At 35.5% G+C, this 24,571-nt stretch overlaps 1 protein-coding gene across 43 annotated transcripts in view; it reads right to left on the bottom strand.

Annotated features, from left to right (window-relative positions):
- The window catches only part of HERC1 (HECT and RLD domain containing E3 ubiquitin protein ligase family member 1), a 210,765-nt gene that overhangs the window by 76,903 nt on the left and 109,291 nt on the right, over positions 1-24,571 (bottom strand). For 29 of the 43 annotated variants that reach the window (XM_060417792.1, XM_060417800.1, XM_060417813.1 and 26 more), the window contains 10 exons: positions 22,935-22,986; positions 16,059-16,327; positions 14,156-14,371; positions 11,345-11,465; positions 10,868-11,105; positions 10,531-10,715; positions 7,040-7,195; positions 4,685-4,791; positions 4,044-4,154; positions 540-716 (listed from right to left, as the gene is read on the bottom strand). In XM_060417792.1, the coding sequence (XP_060273775.1) occupies positions 540-716; positions 4,044-4,154; positions 4,685-4,791; positions 7,040-7,195; positions 10,531-10,715; positions 10,868-11,105; positions 11,345-11,465; positions 14,156-14,371; positions 16,059-16,327; positions 22,935-22,986 (1,632 nt within the window). The remainder of the gene's footprint in view (positions 1-539; positions 717-4,043; positions 4,155-4,684; positions 4,792-7,039; positions 7,196-10,530; positions 10,716-10,867; positions 11,106-11,344; positions 11,466-14,155; positions 14,372-16,058; positions 16,328-22,934; positions 22,987-24,571) is intronic. The other 14 variants (XM_060417804.1, XM_060417803.1, XM_060417815.1 and 11 more) reach the window with 1 other exon arrangement.

The following is a 24,571-nucleotide window of genomic DNA, read 5'->3' as shown; positions in this document are numbered from 1 at the left end:
CAGGACTGCTATGCTTAGAAATGTCTGCTTACACTGTTGGTCCTTGGCTGGCACCTGGGGACTAGACTGATAAATACTTCACCACATTGATACACAGTTTCCCTAACTGATAAAGGTGGCTTCTTGTGCTTAGACTGTATGATAATATGGTTTATGCTAAAAAGCTACTTTCCCTCTAGGAATCTAAAATTTTAGTATATGCCAGGCAGAGTATGTGACTAGCATCCAGTAAAGATCTCGGCCACTCAGTCTCTAATGTGCTCTATTTTCATTGCTGGGGGCTTCACTGTGTGACTTCTCATGGAAGAGATGACCGTGATTTTTCAACTATACATTAAAAACATTTTTGAAAGAGTTACAAAAATAATACAGAGTTCTTGTATATCCTTCATTGAGCTTCCATTTATTAAAAATTACAGAATACTAGAACTTTTACATAAGATGATTTTTTTAATAGTCTTTCCATTTGAAAAAAATAATCTAGGAGGAAAAGACTAAAAGATAAAATGTCTTTAATAACTACTTAGAATTCTACGCACCTTCCACTGATAGCACCCAGAAGTTACTCCAGTTGACGCCAATCCATATCCTTTTCCTCCACTGCCATGAGTTAAAATCTGTCCATTTTCCACTATGCAACACTGAGCTTTCTCTGGGTCAAAGGATACTTCTTGTATAGGAAGATTCTCATCTTCTTCCTCCAACTCTCCCTGCTTCTACCAGAAAAGAAACTGAGTCAGTATTTTGAAGTAATTCAGATCTCAGTTAATAGATATTCTAAGACTCCTTGGTTTGATTCCACAAATATTTATTATTTACTATATACCAGTTACTGTGCAGATGATGGGAACACAAGCATAAATGTGGCATGGTCCCTGCCCACAAAGAGCTTATAGCTCAGTCAGGCAAAAGACAGACAAATAACACAATACTGCAGTGAGGGAATAAAAGAAGTTACATGACAGGTATAGCAGAAATATAAAAGTGTAAGTTTCTAACCATGCTTGGGAAGGATAAGGTAAGCATTCAAAAGAGGATGACTTCTGACTTCAATCCTGAATGATAAGAAGGCATTAAGCAGCTGATCAAAGAAAAAGAAATTTAAGGCAGTACTTTTGAATTGTGGTGTTGGAGAAGACTCTTGAGAGTCCCTTGGACTGCAAGGAGATCCAACCAGTCCATTCTGAAGGAGATCAACCCTGGGATTTCTTTGGAAGGAATGATGCTAAAGCTGAAACTCCAGTACTTTGGCCACCTCATGCGAAGAGTTGACTCATTGGAAAAGACTCTGATGCTGGGAGGGATTGGGGGCAGGAGGAGAAGGGGACGACCAAGGATGAGATGGCTGGATGGCATCACGGACTCGATGGACGTGAGTCTGAGTGAACTCCGGGAGATGGTGATGGACAGGGAGGCCTGGCGTGCTGCACTTCATGGGGTTGCAAACAGTCGGACACGACTGAGCGACTGAACTCACTGAGCAACTGAACTGAACTGAACAGCATGTGTCAAGGCAAAGAGCTGAAACAGAATTCACTGATCAGCATTCACTGATTTAACATAACTGCAAGCAGTATTGAAGATTTGGAGGATGAGACTGAAAAAGAAGAAGGAACTAGGAACAAAATCATAGAAGGCATTCTAAGTTTGATCTTTAGACAACAGAATTTCTACACAGAATGACTTATATAGAGGAACTCTGATCAGATCTATGTTTCATAAACATTGTTGTACCAGGAGTATACAGGATGAAAACAGAGAGAACAATCAGGAGTTTACTGCAAGAGTTCAGGTTAGAAACACTGACAACGTAAAAGTCCTTCATTTACCCAATGAGTATGTATTAAGCATCTACTGTGTACTAGACACTATACCAGGTCCTATATATTCAGCAATATACTGGATAGATTAGGTCTCTGTTCACACAGAGCTTATATTTTAGAAAGTGGAGACAGAAAAGAAACAAGAAAATATTAGGTGATAAATGCTATACTGAAATTAAAATAGGTGATGTTTGTGGCATTAAAGATTATGTGGCAACTGACTCTAGATTGCGGATTAGGAAAGGAATCTGAAGAAGTGATAATTAAGTCAAGACATGAATAATAAGTTGACTTCTGAGAAACATATCTGAGGGAAGTATTCTAAGTAGAAAGAAAGCCAGAGCAAAGCCCAAAGGAAGGAAGAAGCTCAGTGTGTTCAAAAAGCAGGAAGAAGGCAAGTTGTTCACAGTGTAGTAAGCAAAGAGGCGATAAAGGATGGAAAACCATTAACTGGAGGGTTTAAGCAGAGGATCAACATGTTCCAAGTTACCAAGGTAAAAGCTCACACTAGATCCTGTGTAGAGAATGAATTAACATGGGATACTGCATAATCCAGGCCAGACAAAAGAGTGGCTTGGAGTAGGGTGATGGCAGAGGAATGAGGTGGAAAAATTCAAGTTAAGTATTAACAGAGAAGTTAGCAGGACTTGGAGATTATATAGATAGAGAAAACGGGGTGTGTGTGATAGAGAGGAATCAAGGATGACTGCTTGGTTTTTTGGTTGAGTCACTTACTAGGAAATATGGGAAAGCCTGGGGGACAGACTATTAACAGAACTAAGGATGCTGCTAAGTATGAGATGCCTATTAGACTATCACTCAAGTGGCAAGGCAAGTAGAAGATGGGTATATAAGTCTGGAATTCAGAAAAAAATGTCAAAAATGGGACTAAAGATTTGGTGACCAATGGCAGATGGGTCTGAATAAGGTTTGATGCTAGAGGAAATGAAATGGAAGTAACGGCTGAAGAAAACAAAGGGTCTTAGGACCAAACCTTGGGATATTCCAGCAGTTAGATTAAATAGAAGTGAAAGTCAAAGTGGTAGTCACTCAGTCATGTCCAACTCTTTGCAAACCCACACACTGCAGCCCACCAGGCTCCTCTGCCAATGGAATTCTCCAGGAAAGAACACTGGAGTGGGTTGCCATTCCATTCTCCAGGAGATCTTCCCCACCCAGGGAGTGAACCCAGGTCTTCTACATTGCAGGCAGATTTTTTACCTGAATCTGCCTCAATGGGAATCTGCCTCAGACCAGGCTTTCCCTGGTCTGAGCCACCAGGGAAGCCCTAAAATAGAAGGTGTAGTACAAATAAAAAAGGATGAGAAGAAAAGGCCATTGTACTGGGATAGAAGGAAAACCAGAAAAAGCATGGAATCATGAAAACTAATAGAAAGACTAAGATAGCTAGATAGATGGATTCAAGCAAAAACGATTTAGGAGGTGAAATCAATGGGGTCTAGGGACCACATGGATGGGGATATTAGCAAAGTCTAGAATTCCCAGGAATTCAGGTTTGAGAAGCTAGTTGAATGTTAGTACCACCAATAAAAATGGGATGGGAGGAAAAGAAGAAAGGTTTGAAAGAAAGACACCTGGGCTATCTATCATTCAAGTTTGGAAGGCGATGAACGTAGTAAAAATGGTCATGATTATGACTGAGACTTCTAGAAAAGCTAAACACAGAACTCTGAGGATGGAGGCAAGTAGAAAGTCACACTAAAGAAGAGATGCCTCCAGAGGGAATCAAGGAATGGTAGAGGGAATCTAGAGCGAGTGATGGTTTGAAAACAATGGAAGGCTAGAGTTTACAGAGGTCAAGTAAGTTGTGAGCAAAAAGCCATACGCTATTACCAACACCACCTCTGTCATTATTTCAGTGCTTTGGTGGAAAAGAAATGATTGGGCTGAAGAGATGAGAAGGAAGGAAGTGACTTAAACATGTAAAAGATTACTCTTCCCAGAGGCTTAGCAATGATGTACGAAAGAATATAGAGAAAGGCTTCATTGATAAAAAATGCTATTTAGGAGAGTGGGAATAAGAGATGTTTACAAACTGAGGAGAAGGAAAGTCCTCCAGTGGAGAGGGAAGGTGAGTGCAGAGAGGAGAGTGAATAACTGATAGAAAAATGTCCATCAAAGGAGAAAGGATCCAGAGACAGGTGGCAAGATATATTCACTTGTGCTGTCTAAAAATACCTTTTTGGAAGAATCAGGTACCTGTAATTTTATTTCTTGTTCTTTTTCCTTTATCTGAATAGCATGTTTGGCCTGAGCAATGGGTGTCTCCCACATACAATCTGACAGGAGGGAAAACAGGCGTTCCACAACCTATGTATTGAAGGAAAAATGATAAAATCTGTAAAGAATTATTTAAACTATTTTTAGAAAAGAAAATCATAAGATTAAGCCACCTGTGAGATTTAATTATACCAATGTCTGACAGCTACTTTGTGTAGATGCAAGCTAAAATGTCATTTTTTAGAAAGATCACTAACCTACTACAGAGTGGGTTCAACTGCCCTGTTGCCTCGCTATATGGACCTCTGATGAGGCCATACAGCCTCACATCTTTCTCTCTCTAGATGCCCAAACGTAGTAAGAAATTCTATAAATTGTCCTTTCATTCTGACCTTGAAAATATTCACTATGCCACCACTTCTCACATCTCATAACTAATTTAATTTCTCTTTCTCTTTGCTTGGAGATGAAAAAATTTAAAAAACAATCTCAGAAGTGGAAGTCGTAGATGCTACTGAATAAATGACACATTTGCAACTGAAGAGACTATAAGTTTCAAATTTGGGTGAATCATGTTGCAGATGTAAAGAATATCTTCTAATAATTTTAAAAATAGAAACCTGGGCCATCTGATCATCTTCTACACCAGATTCACAAGCTGGCAGCACAGCCTCAAGGACATGAAGTGCAAGGAGCCTTGTTCTTAAGTTACCAACTAGAGGAATTCCTGGAGGGGGAAAAGAACATTGTCTTACTATAAATGTAACTTAAATTCAAAGTTTAAATAAACTTCTTGAAAAAAATCCTTGAAGCTGTTAAGTATTTAGGATGGAACGGACTTCACTTCAGCACATTATCACAAGAATTCTGGACTCATCCCATATCCATCCATGTATATGAATATTCATGTTCGCGTTTCAGTTTTTACGTATATATGTTTTTATGTATATATTATATGTATATATAATGTACTGTAATAAACACCTGTGCCAAGTACCATGCTATGCATTTCATATACATTAACAACTCTGTTGATCCTCACAAATCCTACATTATATCCTTATTTTACTGATGAGGAAACAGAGGCTCAGAGAAGTAACTTGAGCAAAGTCACATAGCTCAGTAGAGACAGAAGTAGAATTTTAAATGACCCATCTGTTAACCTCTAAAGCTCAGGCTTATCATACCCTTTAACTGCTTCTGACTGCATCTATGCCCTGACGGACCTACAGGGTTAATGGAGAGAAAGCAGTTTCTATTTTTCTAAAACAAAGACAGAGGCAGGATACCGATGCTCTTTTTTTCTATCTATTACTATTACTGGGTTGGCCAAAAAGCTCTTTCGGGTTTTTTCCACTGTCTTACAGAAAAATCCGAAACAACTCTTTTGGCCAACCCAATACAAACAATCAGTAGAAATAAATTAATATCTGATTCTTCTTCATGCTCTAAGAACTTACTCAATATTATCATAAGCCTTATTTTACTAAAGGAGAAAAAAAAGCTACTGTAAGCTATACTAGTGAAGAAAAACTGACAGGAAAATGACTATAAACTTACTATATATAAGGCAAAGAAGCATAGTTACAGGAAGAATCCTGACTTGAACTACTGATCTGCCAATAGTAGTAACTTATAAATGGCAGAGCTTTTAAGAAAATAAGATAAAGGTAAGGCCTCTTTTAAATAAAATACTATTTTATTTGCAGCACAGTTGATCAATTTTGGAAATTCTTTAAACACTTTTAACAACAAATCAATTTCTTGCCAGAATTTGCTACCACAATGACTGGGATAATTCTGTTGCAAGAACATTAACATTTAGTATGACTCCATTTTACTGTATTTTTGCAGTTAATAACTGCAGCTATTATGTTAATAATAAGCTGCCTGTATTCTTCTTGTTTATATATTAACCTTAAAACATATATAGAATCTGAATTTTTAATTGAATACATACAAAAAAGTAAAAAGAAACACTAATAAATGATATTAAAAACGTACACATATAAAATAACATGTATCACAGAAGACTATGTTACATTTTAGCACACTTAAGAAAGACTACTGCTGCTAAGTCGCTTCAGTCGTGTCCGACTCTGTGCGACCCCACAGACGACAGCCCACCAGGCTCTCCAGTCCCTGGAATTCTCCAGGCAAGAACACTGGAATGTGCTGCCATTTCCTTTTCCAATGCATGAAAGTGAAAAGTGAAAGTGAAGCGGCTCAGTCAGGTCCGACTTTTCACGACCCTATGGACTGCAGCCCACCAAGGCTTCTCCGTCCATGAGATTTTCTAGGCAAGAGTACTGGAATGGGGTGCCATTGCCTACGGATGATGAAAAAGTTCTAGAAATGGACAGCAGTGATGGTTGAGCAACTCTGTGAATGTACTCAATGTTACTGAATTGTACACTTAAGTGGTTAAAATGGTAAATTCTATTTTATGTACATTTATTTTAAAAACAATAAAAAGCAAGCAGATTAGGAAAAGACTGACAGTAATCTATGTAAGCAGACCAGAGTTTTAGGCTAAGAAGCAAGAATTAAGCTTATTTTACAGAACTCTCATAGATAGCACACAACTAGAAGTTAAATCAAAGGAACAGAGATCATATCATGATGAGAAAGAACAGACAAATTCAGATCTGCATTCTGATAATCCAACAATTTTTAAATCTGTGTTTAATTATCACAATAAATTGGATGTTCTCCACTTATTATTGTAATCTGAACAACTAGAGACGTTTCCAATATTAAATCTATGATCTTCTCCAGTGCTATCTTCTATTATTGATTCCTTTCCATTTTTACTCCTGAAATTAGTTCTCTTTCAATCAAATAAGTACTCACAAAACAGGAAAGAAAAGTCTTAAAATCAAGATCAAGTATCCAATGTTGTTAAAGTCTGGCATTATCTGAACAAAACACATGTGATATGCAAAATACTCCAAAATAAGACAAAGGTCACATACCTGAAGAACATTTCTGAGACGCTATATTTAAAAGCACCTCTGTCCACTTTGGGGAAGCCATTTTTGATTGAATTGCTTTTGAAGATACAACTCTGCGAAGAAAAACTAGGAAATCCCCCAGATGCAGTTCAGCTGCGTGCTGTTTCCTAAGAGCAGCTAAAGAATGAACAGACAGGTTTACATTATAACCAAAAGCAAACAGGAAACAGTTTTTTATCAAATAACTTACACTGAGAATGCAGTTAAGTACCACTTAATTCACAACCTAGGCTGTCAATTAGCTGCCTAGGGCCTGGGTTCAATTCCTGGTTGGGGAACTAATATCCTACAAGCCACGCTGCATGAACAAAAACAAATAAATGTTATGAACTGAAACATATTCTTAAAAACCAAAACAAAACTATGGCTGTGTGTGCATTAGACTAGTAAAAGAGCTGATGACTGTAATCACATGTTCAAAAAGTCCATGGTCCACTCACCACTTCCCCACTCCTCTGGCCCAATCAAATTAAGAATTACATCTCTAAAAAAGACTTAACTGTTTTTATATTCTACAAGACACAAATTTCTAGGCCTGGGTATGGTTTGCCTGAACTCTACATATAAGAAATCTTTCCACCAACCTGCTCTAAACAACCATCACAATTTTCCCAAGAGCATCAATACCTCTCGTCACCCCTCTAATAGTCTCCCTCCAAGACTGACGCTAAAGCTGAAGCTCCAATACTTTGGCCATCTGATGTGAAGAATGATTCACTGGAAAAGACCCTGATGCTGGGAAAAACTGAGGGCAGGAGGAGAAGAGGGTGGCACAGAATGAGAGGGTTGGATAGCATCACCAACTCAATGGACATAAGTCTGAGCAAACTGTGGGAGATAGTAAAGAACAGGGAAGCCAGGGTATGCTACAGTCCATGGAGTTGAAAATAGTTGGACACGACTTAGCAACTGAACAACAACAACCCTGTGCATTTTGAAGCCAAAGAACTTTCTGCTCTTCTTCTAATACATTGTGATCTCATATCATCCAACACCTTGGAGGTGTGACCCACTCAGAGCCAGGGCAGAGAAGTTTGCAAGTGGGGCAGATTCCCAGAATGTCAGTCTGTAAGGTGCATTAAAACATGGAAAACTGTAACAATTTGAAAGCAAGCATTTCTTTTTCAGGGAGATCCTGGCATATCAAATTAAGAAATACACAGATAAGTCACTTGTGATGGAGGGGAGACCAACTCCCAGCCAAAGGACAGGTCTGACTAGTCAGTAATCTATAATACCTTCATGGATAGCTTGTTAACTGGAGGGCTTTTGTTTTGCTGATGGGTGTGCAGGTTTATGATAAAACTAACCTGTTAGGGACAATCAGAGAAAAAGCTAAGAGTTCCTTTTCTACGTTTCCTTCTCACAGTACTCTAATCTTTACTTCTTCAGTCTTTGCTAATATGCAAACTTTTTAATAGTATTAATTTGAAGAATATAAAATTATTAGCCTGCCCTAGGTACCTACATCTCAGTCTAACCTTGTTCCTATGCATTTCTTCAAAATCCAGTTCAAAAGTTACCTCTTCCATGAAGCTTTCTCTCTTGGTAGAGACCCCTGGGAAAATCTCTTTTAGGAGGCCTCCATCCAACCCCACTCTCACTCCCAGCAAGTATTTTTTTTAATAAGACACTCAATTAATTAAAGTAATTAAAGCCTAGAGACCTTAACCATAAAGCTAGTTGATACAGCTTGATGATACAGTTTGTTTCCAGTATCAGTATTATGTTTGAAATGAAGAGTACACCTTACTTTTAGTTAAGTATTATAGGGAGTATGTGGAGTTATTAATACCTGGTCTATCTATCTGAATGCCTGGCCACTGCTGACTAGAATCAATCTCACTCCCAGGCACGCCCATAAACAGAAAAGGGACAACCTGAGGGGAATGGATGTGGACTCAGTGTGTTGTTACACCTGCTAAGATTCATCACAGTTTATTTTTTTACTTGATATGGAAGGATGCTGAGAAGTAACTCTTCTGCTTCTTCCATGCTGTCCATATGTGCAGTGCTCAACAGAGAATGGAGAGAAACTATTACCTTAACAACCCTGTATCCCCAGTTGGAGCTGAGGAAAAAGGGAGGTGGCATTAAAAGCCTGTTTTTATGTTATCATGCCTTGTGAGTCTCCTCACACTCTGTATATGCAACATGCTCTTTATAAAAAAGAACTAACTTGCCACAGATTCAGCCTCTGAAACCAAAATTAGCCCTCAATGAGACTCATACATCCTTCTAGATTCTGACCTAAGAGATTTAGCTATTTCTTCTGAGCTTATTGTATTACACTATAATTATTTGTTTAAATGTCTGCCTTCCTCATTATCCTAGAAAGTCCTAGAGGGCAGAGATAATGTTTTGTCATTTTTGTATCCCCAGCATGCTCCTTTATCCACCCACCTACCTACACACTATTAATATTATTTAAATACTACCTTATTTATTTAAATAGTATTCATTATACTATTCCAGTATTAACATTCATCAAGCTCTTATGTGCCAGATACTGCTTTAAATCCTTTACAAGTATTAAATTATTTAATCCTCATAATGGTCTTGAAAGACTGGATCTATTACCTTTGTTTTATCTATCTGTCTATCTGGTCCAGAAAGGATTTAACAGCTCCCAGAGCTTATTATGGTAATAAGACATTGGTAGTTACACAAAATTTTTTCAATAAATGATCAGTTTTAGACCTTTATTCCTTAATTATATAACTGACATATGCAGTAGTTCTCCTGTTAAGGGTTTACATTCTACTGAAATACAATGTTCACTTATTTTTTGTGGGGTTTTTTTGGCTGTGCTGTGCAACCTGTGGGATCTTAGTTCCCTGACCAGGGTTTGAATCAACATTCTCAGCAGTAAAAGCCAAGTCCTAACCACTGAATCATGAGGGAATTCCCACAATGTTGATTAATAGGTTTTTAAAGCTATAAGCAGATGACCATATAACAGCAACCAAAATTTATTACAGCTAAGTATAATGAAGAATCTTTTTTAGTGACTAGAGAACAAACAGCCTAGCAAGAAGTTCAGCTCTCCTAATCTAACCCAATTCCAAAATATTAAAAACCTTGATCCTGGAGGAACACTTAAACCAAGACTGCAACTCAAGAGATGAGCTGTCAGGATTAAATGCTACAAAAACATAATCTGGGGAAATCAGTCACTGAGAACCTCTAGGTTCTGGATACAATAGAGAGCTGGAATCTACACTTTGGCTGGTATAGTTACTACGTCAGGGTTAACTGACTGTTAAGAGAGGAAATTCAACCAGATGTACATCTACATCGTATATATTAGGAGAGAAATGAGGTTTCTAAATAAACAAATAAAAATCCTTTCATACCTCACAACAGAAAGAAATCTACATTCTAAAGATATTCACACAATGTGGACTCAAAAAATGCTTATAAATAATAACAGAAAAAAACGTTTATGATACCTCTGAAATCTCTCTTCTCAGTTTCTCCACTGGAGTCAATTTTTTTTCCTTCTTCATCCTCTTCTCCTTCTCCAAAAGAGGCCATAAGCAATACACCAGCCTGGGACAACAAATTCTTCAACTGACTACAGAGTAGATCCAACAAAGATTGAACTACCTTGGGGCTCAGTTTATCAGCATAGGTCCTATGTGAAATAATGGGAAAAAAATAAATGGAAATTATACAGAAGGATAGACATACTTAAATACATAAAGAAGATTAGGGGTAAAAGGAAATTAACTAAAATGTGAAAGACCAACCCCCACAAAGTTCTATCAAGACATCTACAATGCTCACCCTGTAGTGATGGCTAGAATCTGGAGCAACCTTGTACTAGCCACTTTTAAAGCTGTGCTAAGCTGGGAGACACCTGTTTTTGGCAACAACTGAAGAGGCTGTCCTAGCATGGTGTCTGTGCCACATAACTGTGACAATACATTTAGCAGACCAGTGGAAATTGCCAAAGAAACATCTACTGGCTGATAGTGAACACTCAGGGCAAAAACTGTAACCAAAAGGAGACGCTGTTGGGCTTCTAGAAAAAAAGAGAAAAAGACAATTGAGAATCTTCTTTGAAGTTAACAAAGTATTTACTAAAATAAATCATATTCCAAAACATAAATGGTAGTATGGAACACTATTAAACTTTCAAGTATATATTCTTTACAGATAAGCTGACATACTAAAGTTATTAAACACAGAACATTAGCTACCTACTACAACCCCAGGCGAAAATGCAACTTGCATCTTACATTTGCATGCGTAGTTACTCACCAATGTGGTGCTTGTTGGCTTGCAGGGCTCTCTCCAACGTAGCAGACAATTGTTGATAAATCTTATGCACAGCCACCTGGATTTCAATCTGAATATTTCTCTTAGCTGCTCTGATCCCATCCTAAATTACACATAAAGATTTACCTTTTCTATTAACAACAATAACACTTCCTACTTTCTTTTAAAGTTAATAAATTTTACTTTACAATATTGTATTGCTTTTGTCACACATTGACTTGAATCCGCAATGAGTGTACATGTGTTCCCCATCCTGAACCCCCTCCTACCTCCCTCCCCACCCCATCCCTCTGGGTCCTCCCAGTGCACCAGCCCCGAGCATCCTGTATCATGCATAGAACCTGGACTAGCAATTCATTTCACATATGATATTTTATATGTTTCAATGCCATTCTCCCGTATCATCCCTCCCTCACCCTCTCCCACAGAGTCCAAAAGACTGTTCTATACATCTGTGTATCTTTTGCTGTCTCGCATACAGGGTTATCGTTACCATCTTTCTAAATTCCATATATATGCGTTAGTATACTGTATTGGTGTTTTTCTTTCTGGCTTACTTCACTCTGTATAATAGGCTCCAGTTTCATCCACCTCATTAGAACTGATTCAAATGTATTCTTTTTAATGGCTGAGTAATACTCCATTGTGTATATGTACCACAGCTTTCTTATCCATTCGTTTGCTGATGGACATCTAGGTCACTTCCATGTCCTTGCTATTATAAACCGTGCTGTGATGAACATTGGGGTACACACATCTCTTTCAATTCTGGTTTCCTCAGTGTATATGCCCAGCAGTGGGATTGCTGGGTCATAAGGCGGTTCTATCTCCAGTTTTTTAAGGGATCTCCACACTGTTCTCCATAGCGGCTGTACTAGTATGCATTCCTACCAACAGTGTTAGAGGGTTCCCTTTTCTCCACACCCTCTCCAGCATTTATTGCTTGTAGACTTTTGGGTAGCAGCCATTCTGACTAGCGTGAAATGGTACCTCATTGTGGTTTTGATTTGCATTTCTCTGATAATAAATGAGTGATGTTGAGCATCTTTTCATATGTTTGTTAGCCATCTGTATGTCTTTGCAGATGACATGATCCTCTACATAGAAAACACTAAAGACTCTATCAGAAAATTACTAGAGCTAATCAATGAATATAGTAAAGTTGCAGGATATAAAATTAACACACAGAAATCCCTTGCATTCCTATACACTAACAATGAGAAAACAGAAAGAGAAATTAAGGAAACAATTTCATTCACCACTGCAATGAAAAGAATAAAATACTTAGGAATATATCCACCTAAAGAAACAAAAGACCTATATATAGAAAACTATAAAACACTGTGAAAAGAAATCAAAGAGAACACTAATACATGGAAAAATATACCGTGTTCATGGATCGGAAGAATCAATATAGTGAAAATGAGTATACTACCCAAAGCAATCTATAGATTCAATGCGATCCCTATCAAGTTACCAGCCGTATTTTTCCGAGAACTTGAACAAATAATTTCACAATTTGTATGGAAATACAAAAAGCCTCGAATAGCCAAAGCAATCTTAAGAAAGAAGAATGGAACTGGAGGAATTAACCTGCCTGATTTCAGGCTCTACTACAAAGCTACAGTCATCAAGACAGTATGGTACTGGCACAAAGACAGACATATAGATCAATGGAACAAAATAGAAAGCCCAGAGATAAATCCATGCACCTACGGACACCTTATCTTTGACAAAGGATGCAAGAATACACAATGGAGAAAAGACAATCTCTTTAACAAGTGGTGCTGGGAAAACTGGTCAACCACTTGTAAAAGAATGGAACTAGAACACTTTCTAACACCATACACAAAATAAACTCAAAATGGATTAAAGATCTAAATGTAAGATAAGAAACTATTAAACTCCTAGAGGAAAACATGGGCAAAACACTCTCCAACATAAATCACAGCAGGATCCTCTATGACCCACCTCCCAGAATATTGGAAATAAAAACAAAAATAAACCAATGGGACCTAATTAAAATTAAAGCTTCTGCACAACAAAGGAAACTATAAGCAAGGTGAAAAGACAGCCTTCAGAATGGGAGAAAATAATAGCAAATGAAGCAACAGACAAATAATTAATCTCAAAAATATACAAGCAACTCCTGCAGCTCAATTCCAGAAAAATAAAAGACCCAATCAAAAAGTGGGCCAAAGAACTAAATAAACACTTCCTACTTTTGAAAGCAATAGCATTTTATCCCTAGTCTATACTAGAGCCCTATGGTGGTTTTTAATCATTTCGTATATTTCAGTGTATAAAGGTTAAAACTTATTTTTCAATGCTTGAAAATTCTTGATTCTATATAATCTTTCTCTTTCCCACATAGCATTTCTCCTCTCTAAACATGGAAGACATGAAGAGAACACTTAAAAAAAACAGTTCAAACAACCAGAGAAACTAAATAAAATTGATCAAGTCTAAAATGTAAATTTTTGAAACCCATCCTCCCAAATACCAACCCTGTCCCAACTTAAATCTACCTCTATGCAATTTGGCTAAGGGATAATAAAACTGAGCCAGCAAAGAATGTAAAAGTACAACAGTACCATAGCTTACCTATTGGTTTATCTAATTGCAGCTACACTACTCTTCATTACTCAAGAAATGAAACCAATGATATCATTAAGTCATTTAGGTCTTTGTATTTTTAAACCTCAATTCTAAGCACCAAAAAGTTTAGCATTATTAAACTGCTGTAAAAATACAGGTAAGGTGTCATTCTCACAGGACAGCTCTGTCACCTACCTGATAGTGATGCAATCGGCCACTCTCTCCTTTGGCTCCTGCATGTCCAACAGTGCCTAAACCAAAACACCCTGCTAGAAACTGCAGCCTCACAGATGTGAGCAGAGTGGATGACTGGAAACCTGAGCTCAATCTGCTTCCTGTCAGAGAGATGCTACCTTTTTCTTCCATTCCAGACAATAGAACAAGTATCTGATGAAGTGCCTCTAAACGGAGCTTGCAAAAAGGTAAAATAAACATATTTTAGAATTCTTCACTGAACTGAGACACAAATAACTCTCTACGTCATAGACAATATATTTCTTAGTGTACAGAAAATTTTGATATTTCTTAGGAATCTGTTCTATTGACAGAAATAATTATTTTGCTATCATGACTTTAAAAACTAAAATATCTCTAAGGTCTCTGCGGCATACTTGAGTATAAAAGAAGTTACACAGTACAGTGGAAAAAGTAGTAAATCTGGATGTAGGAGACCTAGTTTAAAGGCCAGAGTATTCCAATTACTATGCAGTCTTGGGAAACTCACTTAATTTCCTGAGTCTCAGTTTCTTCATGTATAAAATGAGGCTATTAGTACTTTAGTCTACTCACAGAACTACTGTGATGCTCATGAGGAGATACATGTGAAGGTTTCAAAAGTGTCAGGGAGTAAGGATATTGCTTTCTTTTCTTATAATACTGTTATATAGAATGGATACTGTTTAGTTCAAGAATTAGAAGAAGTATTCCCAAAAGGTCTCAATGTGGTTCTCTTGAACTTTGGGCTCTATCTTTCCTAGGAGGACAAATATTCACCATAGCAGTCAACTGGCCTATTCCTTTTTTTTTTTTAAATAAACTTTTTATTTAGAAATAATTTTGTTATCTATAGAAGAGTTCCTATATACTTACCCCCAGTTTCTCCTACTGTTATTATCTTACATAATTATGGTACACTTATCAAAAACAAATTAACATTGGTACAACACTATTAACCAAACCACAGAATTTATTTGGATTTCACCAGTTTCCCCATAATGCCCCTTTTATGTTCCAGGATCCAATCCAGGATATTACACTGCATTTAGTTGTCTCCTTTAGTCTGTGACAGTTTCTGTCTTTGTTTTCCATGACCCTGATGCTTACAAAGGGCTGTTCCTATATTTTATAGTATGTCCCTCAATCTGTGTTTGCCTGATGTTTTCTCATATTTGGACTACAGATATGGATTTGGGGGAAGAATATTACAAAGTCTCCCTCTCATCATATTATTATCACTGTGCATGATATTAGCATAACCTATTAATTATGGTGATATTAATCTTGATCACTTGGTTAAGGTGATGTCTGCCAGGTTTCTGCAAAGTAAAATTACTCCCCCCCCACCCATTTTCATACTCTGTTAGCTCTAAGTCACTAAGTCCAGCTTACTCTTAAGAGGAGTAAAATTAAGCTCAACCTCCTGGCAGGGAGAGTATCAAAGAATTTGAGGACATGTTAAAATCACAATCATTAATAAATATTTTGAGGGAGATACTTAGGAGGCTTTGTTCACTAACTTTAGCATTCATCATTATTACCATGATATTCTAATCTAGCCCTTTTTAAACAGACAAATGTATAAAAAATGGAGACTCTAAGAGCAGATCTGTATAGTCACCCACCAATCTTATTATAGTTTCTAGGAGACAAGGAAACACTTAGTGATTAGAGTATCTTGTTCTAAAAGATAGCAATTAAAAATACACTATTGTTCACTGCAAAGAAAATATCAAGTTGCTCCAGTTAAGATAGCAACATCAAAAAGCTCAGATGAAGGAAAAAGGGAGGCAAGGAGTAGAAGAAAAGGAAAAATTTTTCCTATTAATTGTACATTCAGTGGTTCATAGTCCCTCACAAGGAATAAACATCAAAAACTTACTTCTGCCCTTAACTGTTGCTGCTCCATTGCAATGATGGAGGCCTGGGGACTTGTAGACATACTTTCCTCTGGCTCTTTAAAACCTGGGGCATTCCCCACATCTCCACTCACAAAGCTTACAACATTTTCAATCAAAGTGTGAACTCCCAAAGACTTGGTAAGATCAAAATCAGACTCAAAGGAATAAGAGGAACTGTACAACCAGTCTCTGTTATGTTTCAGGCGAGTCCACGAGTCACTCAGGGATTCCAACTGACTGTGTATAGGACCTATATACAAACAGAACAAACATGCGTCAGTGAGGACCAAGTAGAACAAACATTCTGAAACTAGATGAGGGCTGAGTGCTGCTGTCATACCAACTGGTGAGGAATGGATACTCATGTTTGAATACATGCATGCATTAAGTGAATCTGAGCAAAATGCTTTGCTAAAAAACAATAGACAAACAAAAACTAGAGCAATGTAAGAAAAGAAAGGGAAAGCCCTGTTTAATGTACCAGTGTCTCTGTAAGCGCTTTAGCAACACGCTGCCACAAGAAAAAGAAAGGCAGAAGCTGTTCTCAAAATGCTTAGCTTAAAAGGCTCTGCAGTATTAAACCAGACCATCATTTATGAACACAACAGAACTAGGCACTTAGGACACTGCTGGTAAGATCAACTAGCAATAGAACTTCATCTGATTTAACATTATCATTGCAAAGAGTGAATTAAGATTGCGCAAAGTGTCTACATATCCGCAATGAAATATTACCAAAAAAATGAATATAGAAGGGCAAGTAAACTTACACAAAAAGGAGACATAAACATCACCTTTGGGTTTCATTAATGTAAGAAACATGTTCACTGTGTTATATGCATATGTATTGCAGGCTGTGAAACTCCTTTATATAGAAGAAGCAAAGTTTCACAGATAAGAATATATAAGATTTACTATAAAATTATATCTACATAAAATTACCAAATGGTATAAAAATAGTGGCTAACACCATTAGTTTTGCCAAAGGGCATTCTATAGCTTAAAATCTTTATATTAGACAGCAAAAATGTCAGTATGTGATCACAACATTGTCCAAGTCATGTGCCAGCAGGGGCTTTAAATAAATATAACAATGTCTAAATTCTTACAAGCTTTGTCTTTTTTGGTTTAACTGATCTCAGGTACATGAGTTAGATTAATCATACTCTGGCTCATGATATACTCTCATCATTGGTCCATGCATGGCTTGCTTTTGTGTTTATATTTATAATAAATGTGAACACAAGAAACAGAAAAATTGGCAGAATTCTATCTGTTCCTCCCCACAACCCATCTCTCTCCTGTGTCCTGCCACCTAACGCTTTCATTATTGCTGTTAAATACTATTTTATATGTATTCCCAAGGCAAATAATGTTTAGTGTTAGTCGCCTGTGACCTTATAAAAAAGCACCATTTTATGTAATTTTTTTGTATATTATGTTTTCAGTATAATATTGCTAATACTCGTTCACATTATTCCATGTAGCCACAGTTCATTTCTTTGAGTGCTGTGGAATATCTTTCTGTGTGAACCCACCAAATTTTTCTATTAGGAATGAATTAGGAATGAGGTACCTAATAAAACATGTATTACAAAAATTACATTTGTTACATACTAGATGGAAAAGATTTGGGAAGAGGACTACTAATGCCCGCAGAGAAAATGAACTAACACAATATTGACTGTATAACTTATTTCTGATTTATTACAATGATGTCAGGAAAACCTTAGGACTTCAAAATAAGACACAGGAATTCACAACAGGCAGTTAATATTATAAAGCAGCTATGAAATAATTTATATGAATTCTACTAAAATAATTTAGAATGACAAAGAATATATGGTTTATCTGCCTTCCATATTTTAGCAAGAATTCTAAGATTAAAAAATGTTAGATTTTCAGTTCTATTGAAATAGAAATAACCAATCTGAAAATTTCCCCTAACTGTATAGCTGATTATTTTCACAAGTATAACAGAAAAGAGTAAAAATCCAAAGAAAAATGTCATGGATCCATAATGTATTTAATTAAAAATGATATTTAAAAAATAAAGCAGGGGAATGTGGAATGTGGAAGAAAAGAATCATTTTTCATTTTTGTAAGCATTCCAAAATCAGAATCTGGATTCAACCTTAACTTACAAATAATATTTTTTGGTTCTTAGCATTGAGCCTATTGGTTCAATAAAAAAATTTCAGAATAAAAAGTTCTTCTACCTTATAATACTTCTAATGGTTTTTCAAAATGAAAATAACATTTGCAAAGAGTTAATGTTAGAACCACATAAGTAAAAGCGACCTTAAAGATTATCTAGTCCAGTTTCATCACTTGAGGAAACACAGGCTCAAAGAAAATGATCTTCTAAATTAATAAAACTAATTCCTTAAGTTTATGGGAGGTGATCTTACAAATACTTGTTGTTAATCAACTCACAAAACATTGATCCATGGGAATTCCACTGCCTGCCTACACAAAGGTTCAATTGTGAAGAATCTACAGGAAGTGAATTATCTTAATATACTCCAAAATATCCTATGGAATAGGTAGCCAATCCCCAAATTAAGTCCTCTCTGCAATTTAAAGCAGGGATCAGCAAGCTTTATCTATAAAGAGTCAGTTAGTAAATATTTTAGATTTTGTGGATTATTCACGGTTCATCCAACTACTCAACTCTTCTGTTGTAATGTGAAAGGAGCCATAGATAATACATGAGTGTGGTTGTGTTCCAACAAAACTTTAAAACAAAGATAGCAATCCACATTTAGCCCATTATTCATAGTTTTCTGACCCCTAATTTAAAACATGCAACTTGTTAAGTGTATAGACCAAACAAAACTTTGTATGAACAAAAGAAAGAACAAGAAAGAGGCTACCTGAACGCATTAGGATAAATAAATAAATTTTTATAACCAAAATGTTTAGGCTGATATCAAAAATACTTTGAAACACAAAATCTCATAGTATGGAAATGAGAGATGAAAAACTATAATTGTTAAAAAAAATTATAATAACCTAATAACTAATTTGTCCTGTACTGTTTTGTCTGAATAAAGGAAATACTGTGTCTGAAAAGCATATCAAAAGCCTCTATAGAGTAACTGTGACTGACCCAATTCTTACTTAATATTAATTCAGAGTCTCCTACTATAAGAAGAAAATATGAAATCCAACAAGAAATTTGAGATTGTTTACTTGTCCTTGTAACTTTGGTTCTTATGTGGAATTTTCAAAATGAACATGGCAGAGCTGCAATACATACTTTATAAACCATAAAATATGTAGGCAAGCTAAAAGGGGAAAAAAATTAAACATGCCATCATGTACTTGCTTGAAGCTCTTCTTTTTTCTGGGGCTCAACTGGCCAAAAAGGAGTAAATACACTACCACAACAAGAATCAGAAGACAAAAGGAGAAATTTCATACAGGAGACAACATTCACATTTGTTCTTCTTTATACAATCTAATTTGAAATGCATAGATAAAATAGCATTTCACCCATACAAGTCATACCATGAAACACACATGTTGATAAATGTTTTTGATATTATTTAGCAATAAAACACTAACACTATATTTAAAGACCTGGGGCAGGGTGGTGAAATCAAACCATGATGCTCCTTAAATTTTTGCTTTGGTATCTCCATCATTTTTCACTGATTATATCAGCTTCAGCTTAAATACAAAAACTTATGTATCTGCAAAAAGGTACTGTCGTTCAGTAAAGAAGGTGCTCAGTTCTACACAACTACAGCAAATCTGTAGTTGTATTTATCAAAGTAACCAAATACTAACAAGTTTAACAGGTTTTGACAAGAATTTTGACAAGCTATTATGAGAATTAAATGGGTTAATATGCTTGAAGTGATTAGCACAATACCTGGCATATAGCAAACAGTTTTTATGTGTCTAATGAATACAAATTTGATATTACTTCTGAGGTGCTAAGCAGAAATATGGATCACCTGTCTCTTTTTAAAGTAATTTATGATTTTTTTTTAAATTTAGAATTTAGCTCTGATGAGCAAGTTGGCTGAGCTCAATTTATTTGCTCAGTTTACTCCTTCCTACCATATTCACTTTCTTGGACCAAGAGCTTGTACCAACTGTGAAACATTAACTGGAATGAGGGGAAAAGAAGCATTCATGGCTCAACAGCATGAATTCCAGTATCCCCAATGTCAAACACTGAAATTATAGGCACTAGGCCCTCTCAAGGAGTAGTCTTTGGAGACATATTATGGGCAGCTGAAATGTGTATACAACCATTAATTGTCATTAATCTATCCATTTAGTTTCAATAACAGATACAATTAAATACTGCTATCTCTAATTTCTCTTACTAAACTTTTAATAACTCAGGACTACTAGACTAATAAATGAAAAAGGAAAGTGAGAGAAAAAAGTTTACATTTTCTCCTCAAAATACTGGAAAAGGATAAATAAGCACATAGAAGAATTCTCACTTGGCTGGACATCTGCTTGTCCTTCATAGCTCAAGTCAGAATCAGAACACCTGAACTGCTCCAAAAATTTCTCAGACTTGGTAGGTTCATCTGCCCAATTGAAGATAGGCATGTTATAGCTTATGACATCTGGTCCACTTTGACAATAAATAAGGAAAAAACAGAGTGGTTTATTTTACCATCATTTAAGAACAAAACAAAACCCAACTGTGGTCAGAGGCTAGTCTCTAAATATACATGATTTTAAAAAATTCTTTTCAAAATAGAATGTTCCGAGTGTATTTTCAATGTTAATTTCTTTTAAAAAAAGAAAATTCATTATAATTAAATAAATAAAACTATTAAGTATACATTTTCATGGTTTAATCCACAAACACTATGATTCATGAGATTGAAAACTATTTTTGCTGCTCTTCCTAGAACAGTAACTCTTCCATTTTCTAGACACCTACTCCTAGGAACAAAGCTATCAGCAAAATTTTTGCCTGAGAACATTAAGATGTAATGATTACTAGAATAAATTGGTACCACATTAAGTGATATCATCATAATTAACATAATAACAAGTTTGCCTCCCTATTATAACCTCCTAAATGGGTAATTTAAACAAAATTTTCCCATGAGGTCCTATTTATTGGCCTGATTCCAATAAAGTAAAGTTTCAAGAAGTTGACAGGTCTTGGTACTACCTTGAACTTTTGGAAAAGTTGGTTTACCCATAAACTGAACTTGGATAATTAATTCATTTGTATCTACTTAGCTCTAAAACCACATGAAACCTACTTACAGGGCAACTGATTAAAATTATGAACAGGGAGCAAATCTAGGATAGTTAAAGTGTCATATTAATTTCTAAGTAATTTACACTTGAATTCTAGGTTATTCTTAATTCAAAGCTAAAAATATCACTTTTTGTTTTATTCCAAAGATTACTCTGCTACATGCTGACATATTATCATAAACTGAATTTCAAAATCCATATTTTCATAAGCATAATAAAGACCTGACAGAAAAGTAATTTTAGCCAATGGAATAACACTTATGAGTATATCAGTATAGTAGGAGCTCTTAATATGACAGGTTGGATCCCTTATGCTACTCAATGAGTTTGAAGCCGTCTTTTCATTAATATAACATAAAAATCAAAGCAACAACTTTCACCTGAGTTAACCAAAATTAGGAAGGTAAAAATGTTCCAAAAATTTAATTCCTAACTCAAGTGGTTAAAGAACATGATACTTCTGGCTAATTATGGCACATGAATTGCCAATTTTCAAAGAATTAGAAAACAATAAAATACACATTGCATATGACATTAAACAACACTAATTTCTTTGATATCACATATACTCTGTATTTTTGGAACCCAGCAGCTTTGATATGTTATACTACTAAAAGACTTTTCAATAAAGAAAGTACCAGATCTAGTCCTCATAACTCCTAATAGTTCAAAAACATCATTCTAAGTATAAATACCAACATTTCTTCTAAGTTACAAACACAAAAATGAAAAAACTGTGTGTGCATTTCTCAGTTTTCCCTTCTCACTTTTTCCCCCTGTAGGTAAACCTAACATCCTGCCAAGGAAGCTATCAAGAGACAGGGTCAATTCTGAAATATAAAAAATTTAATATCATAAGGAAAAAAGTTTTCCCACCAGCTCTTAGTAAATTACCATTAACAGCAACTTCTAACACTTCACATTTTCACAACCACAGAATAAATGGGTTTAATTACAAATGCAAATTAATAAAGAATAATACTTGGTGAGTTTTTAGTTACTTGGATTTATATTATCTAAAACTGTTCTTTCCATCTATTGGTACATATAAGCAAGAGTTAACTATATTATTCATTAAGATACAGCTTTTAACAAATAAATTTAACTCTTGATAACACTCTAAAATTGCTCCTCGTGGGAAAATTTCATTTTTAGAAATCACCTGTTTATTTCTTACATGTTTTATCTTGAGAGGTAAACAGGAAAAAAAATTAGAAACTCTCAGTTTAAAAGTGTATATATGTGTATGAAAGGTGAGTGAGGTAAAGAGCTCTTCCTGTAACACCATCTGAACTACAGCAACTATACCAGTGAGCTAAAGTATAGAAAATTATGTCCATAATTCCTCCACAATGTAAAGTACTGCTTCCAGAATCCACAAAATTTTTAAAAAGTCAAAACACGACAAACGAGAAACAGAATCGATTTTTAACTCCTACACATTCCCAGACTTTTAAGAGTATTATTTTCAAGAAAACGATCTCCCTCTTAACTTTTCTGACAAAATGTTTCTAATTTTTTTACAATGCTTCAATGACATTCAGATCTAAATACATCAGATATAAAAAGAGCTACTTAATTTAATCATATATTTAATACTTAATCCTTACCTCTCTTTCTATGAGATGATGCCAAATCCAAATCAACATTTCGTCTTCCACTCTGTTAAGTTAAAAATAAATAATAAAATTTAATTGTGAAAATAATTTCAAGATTAAGACTTAAGAGAGTACTAAAATTAAAAATAATCTATATAATTATAGCAATGTGCTACTTATTCACCAGTCAAGTCAGGCTAAGAAAAAAAGTTTCTAAAAACCCAGTGAAAACAGCTCAAGAAAGCTCAGGCACATGACTCTGAGAAACTAATACACAAAGTCAATGTCCACATTAATTAACAGTATAAAGTAGCAGAACTTTTTCTTTGTCATCACCATTTCCTCTTTGAAATCGTTATCTTTTATTTTCCAAACACAGTATGATCTCTTATTAATACCCTTAAGATGCCTAAAGCCCCTGTAGCAAAGTCTCATTTTCCAAAATTACTACTTGTTCTACCTTCACTTTCTATTGGTTCTAAAACTATTAGCCTTGGTTAGGTGTACAGAAGAAGCTGCTGCTGCTGCTAAGTCGCTTCAGTCGTGTCCAACTCTGTGCGACCTCACAGACGGCAGGTACAGAAGAAGAGAATCTTATAAATCCATACTAACAGAAGACTAAGACAGTCCTAAGCCTTCTAGTTATATTTTAAAACTTGTTAAAATAAAGAAATCTCAAATTGGTGAAACTTTAGTCAGCTTAATAAAACAGTGCAGGCTTTTAGGAAGAACGGAAGTATATTTCTGTGTGCGTGTGGTGAGGAGGCCCTAGTGACAACTATCTACTCTCTCTTATGTAAAGACAATCATATACTGGTTGTCTGTATAAACCCATAACTTAGATTTATGCACAGATATGACATTAGGATCTCAGCAATTTCAACTGTACTCTATCACATAATAAAAAAGTTGGTGGCAAAGAAGAAAGCCTGCAGAAGTGACAAAACAGATCTATTTAGGAAACGTTATTTGGAAAATCTTTTCCTGGTAACCCACATTTTGGATAAACACATTTTGTTTTACATACAGACACACACCAGAAATAAGCATGCTACCAGGCCATTTAGTGCTGGAAAAAACAACAAAGAGTTGTCATGATACCTGAAGATATTACCACATCATGCAATGTAACATTTTCATCAAACAGTACCTTAGCTATTAGGGATTATTGAAGAAATTTATCTCAGGACTAAGAACCAGAAATACCTCAGTTTTTCTCAAAAATAAAAACTGTTTATTTTTTGTTTTTATCTTTCAGTCATTGTGAATCATGCAAGTCATATTTTTCTTATTCAGTGGCCCATATCTAGGAGAACATTACAGGATACATGAGGAGGTATGCAAATCTTACTCAGTACTTTATTTTCCTCTCTCAGCTTCTTCTAGTCCTAATTCATTCTCTTATACTTTTATAAATAGTATTTACTTTTGTATGCTAAATCAATTTTTTTTGTGAAAGAAGGGGGTAGGGAAATGAGGGAGGTAGATTAGGAGAGTATAGTAAGAAATGATGGTAAGTATAACATCTGTCAATCAAACAGCTAAACTTAGGTTTAACTGTGTAACTGTTGACTTAGATTTCTCTGTTTACTAAAACAAGAGAAACAGATAATATATCACATAAAACTCTTTATAAAAGAAGATTAAAA

Source organism: Ovis aries, chromosome 7 (genome assembly GCF_016772045.2).
Source record: "Ovis aries strain OAR_USU_Benz2616 breed Rambouillet chromosome 7, ARS-UI_Ramb_v3.0, whole genome shotgun sequence".
Lineage (NCBI taxonomy): Eukaryota > Metazoa > Chordata > Mammalia > Artiodactyla > Bovidae > Ovis > Ovis aries.
Note: the sequence above shows the minus strand (reverse complement) of the source record. Positions and strands in the feature narration are given on the sequence as shown.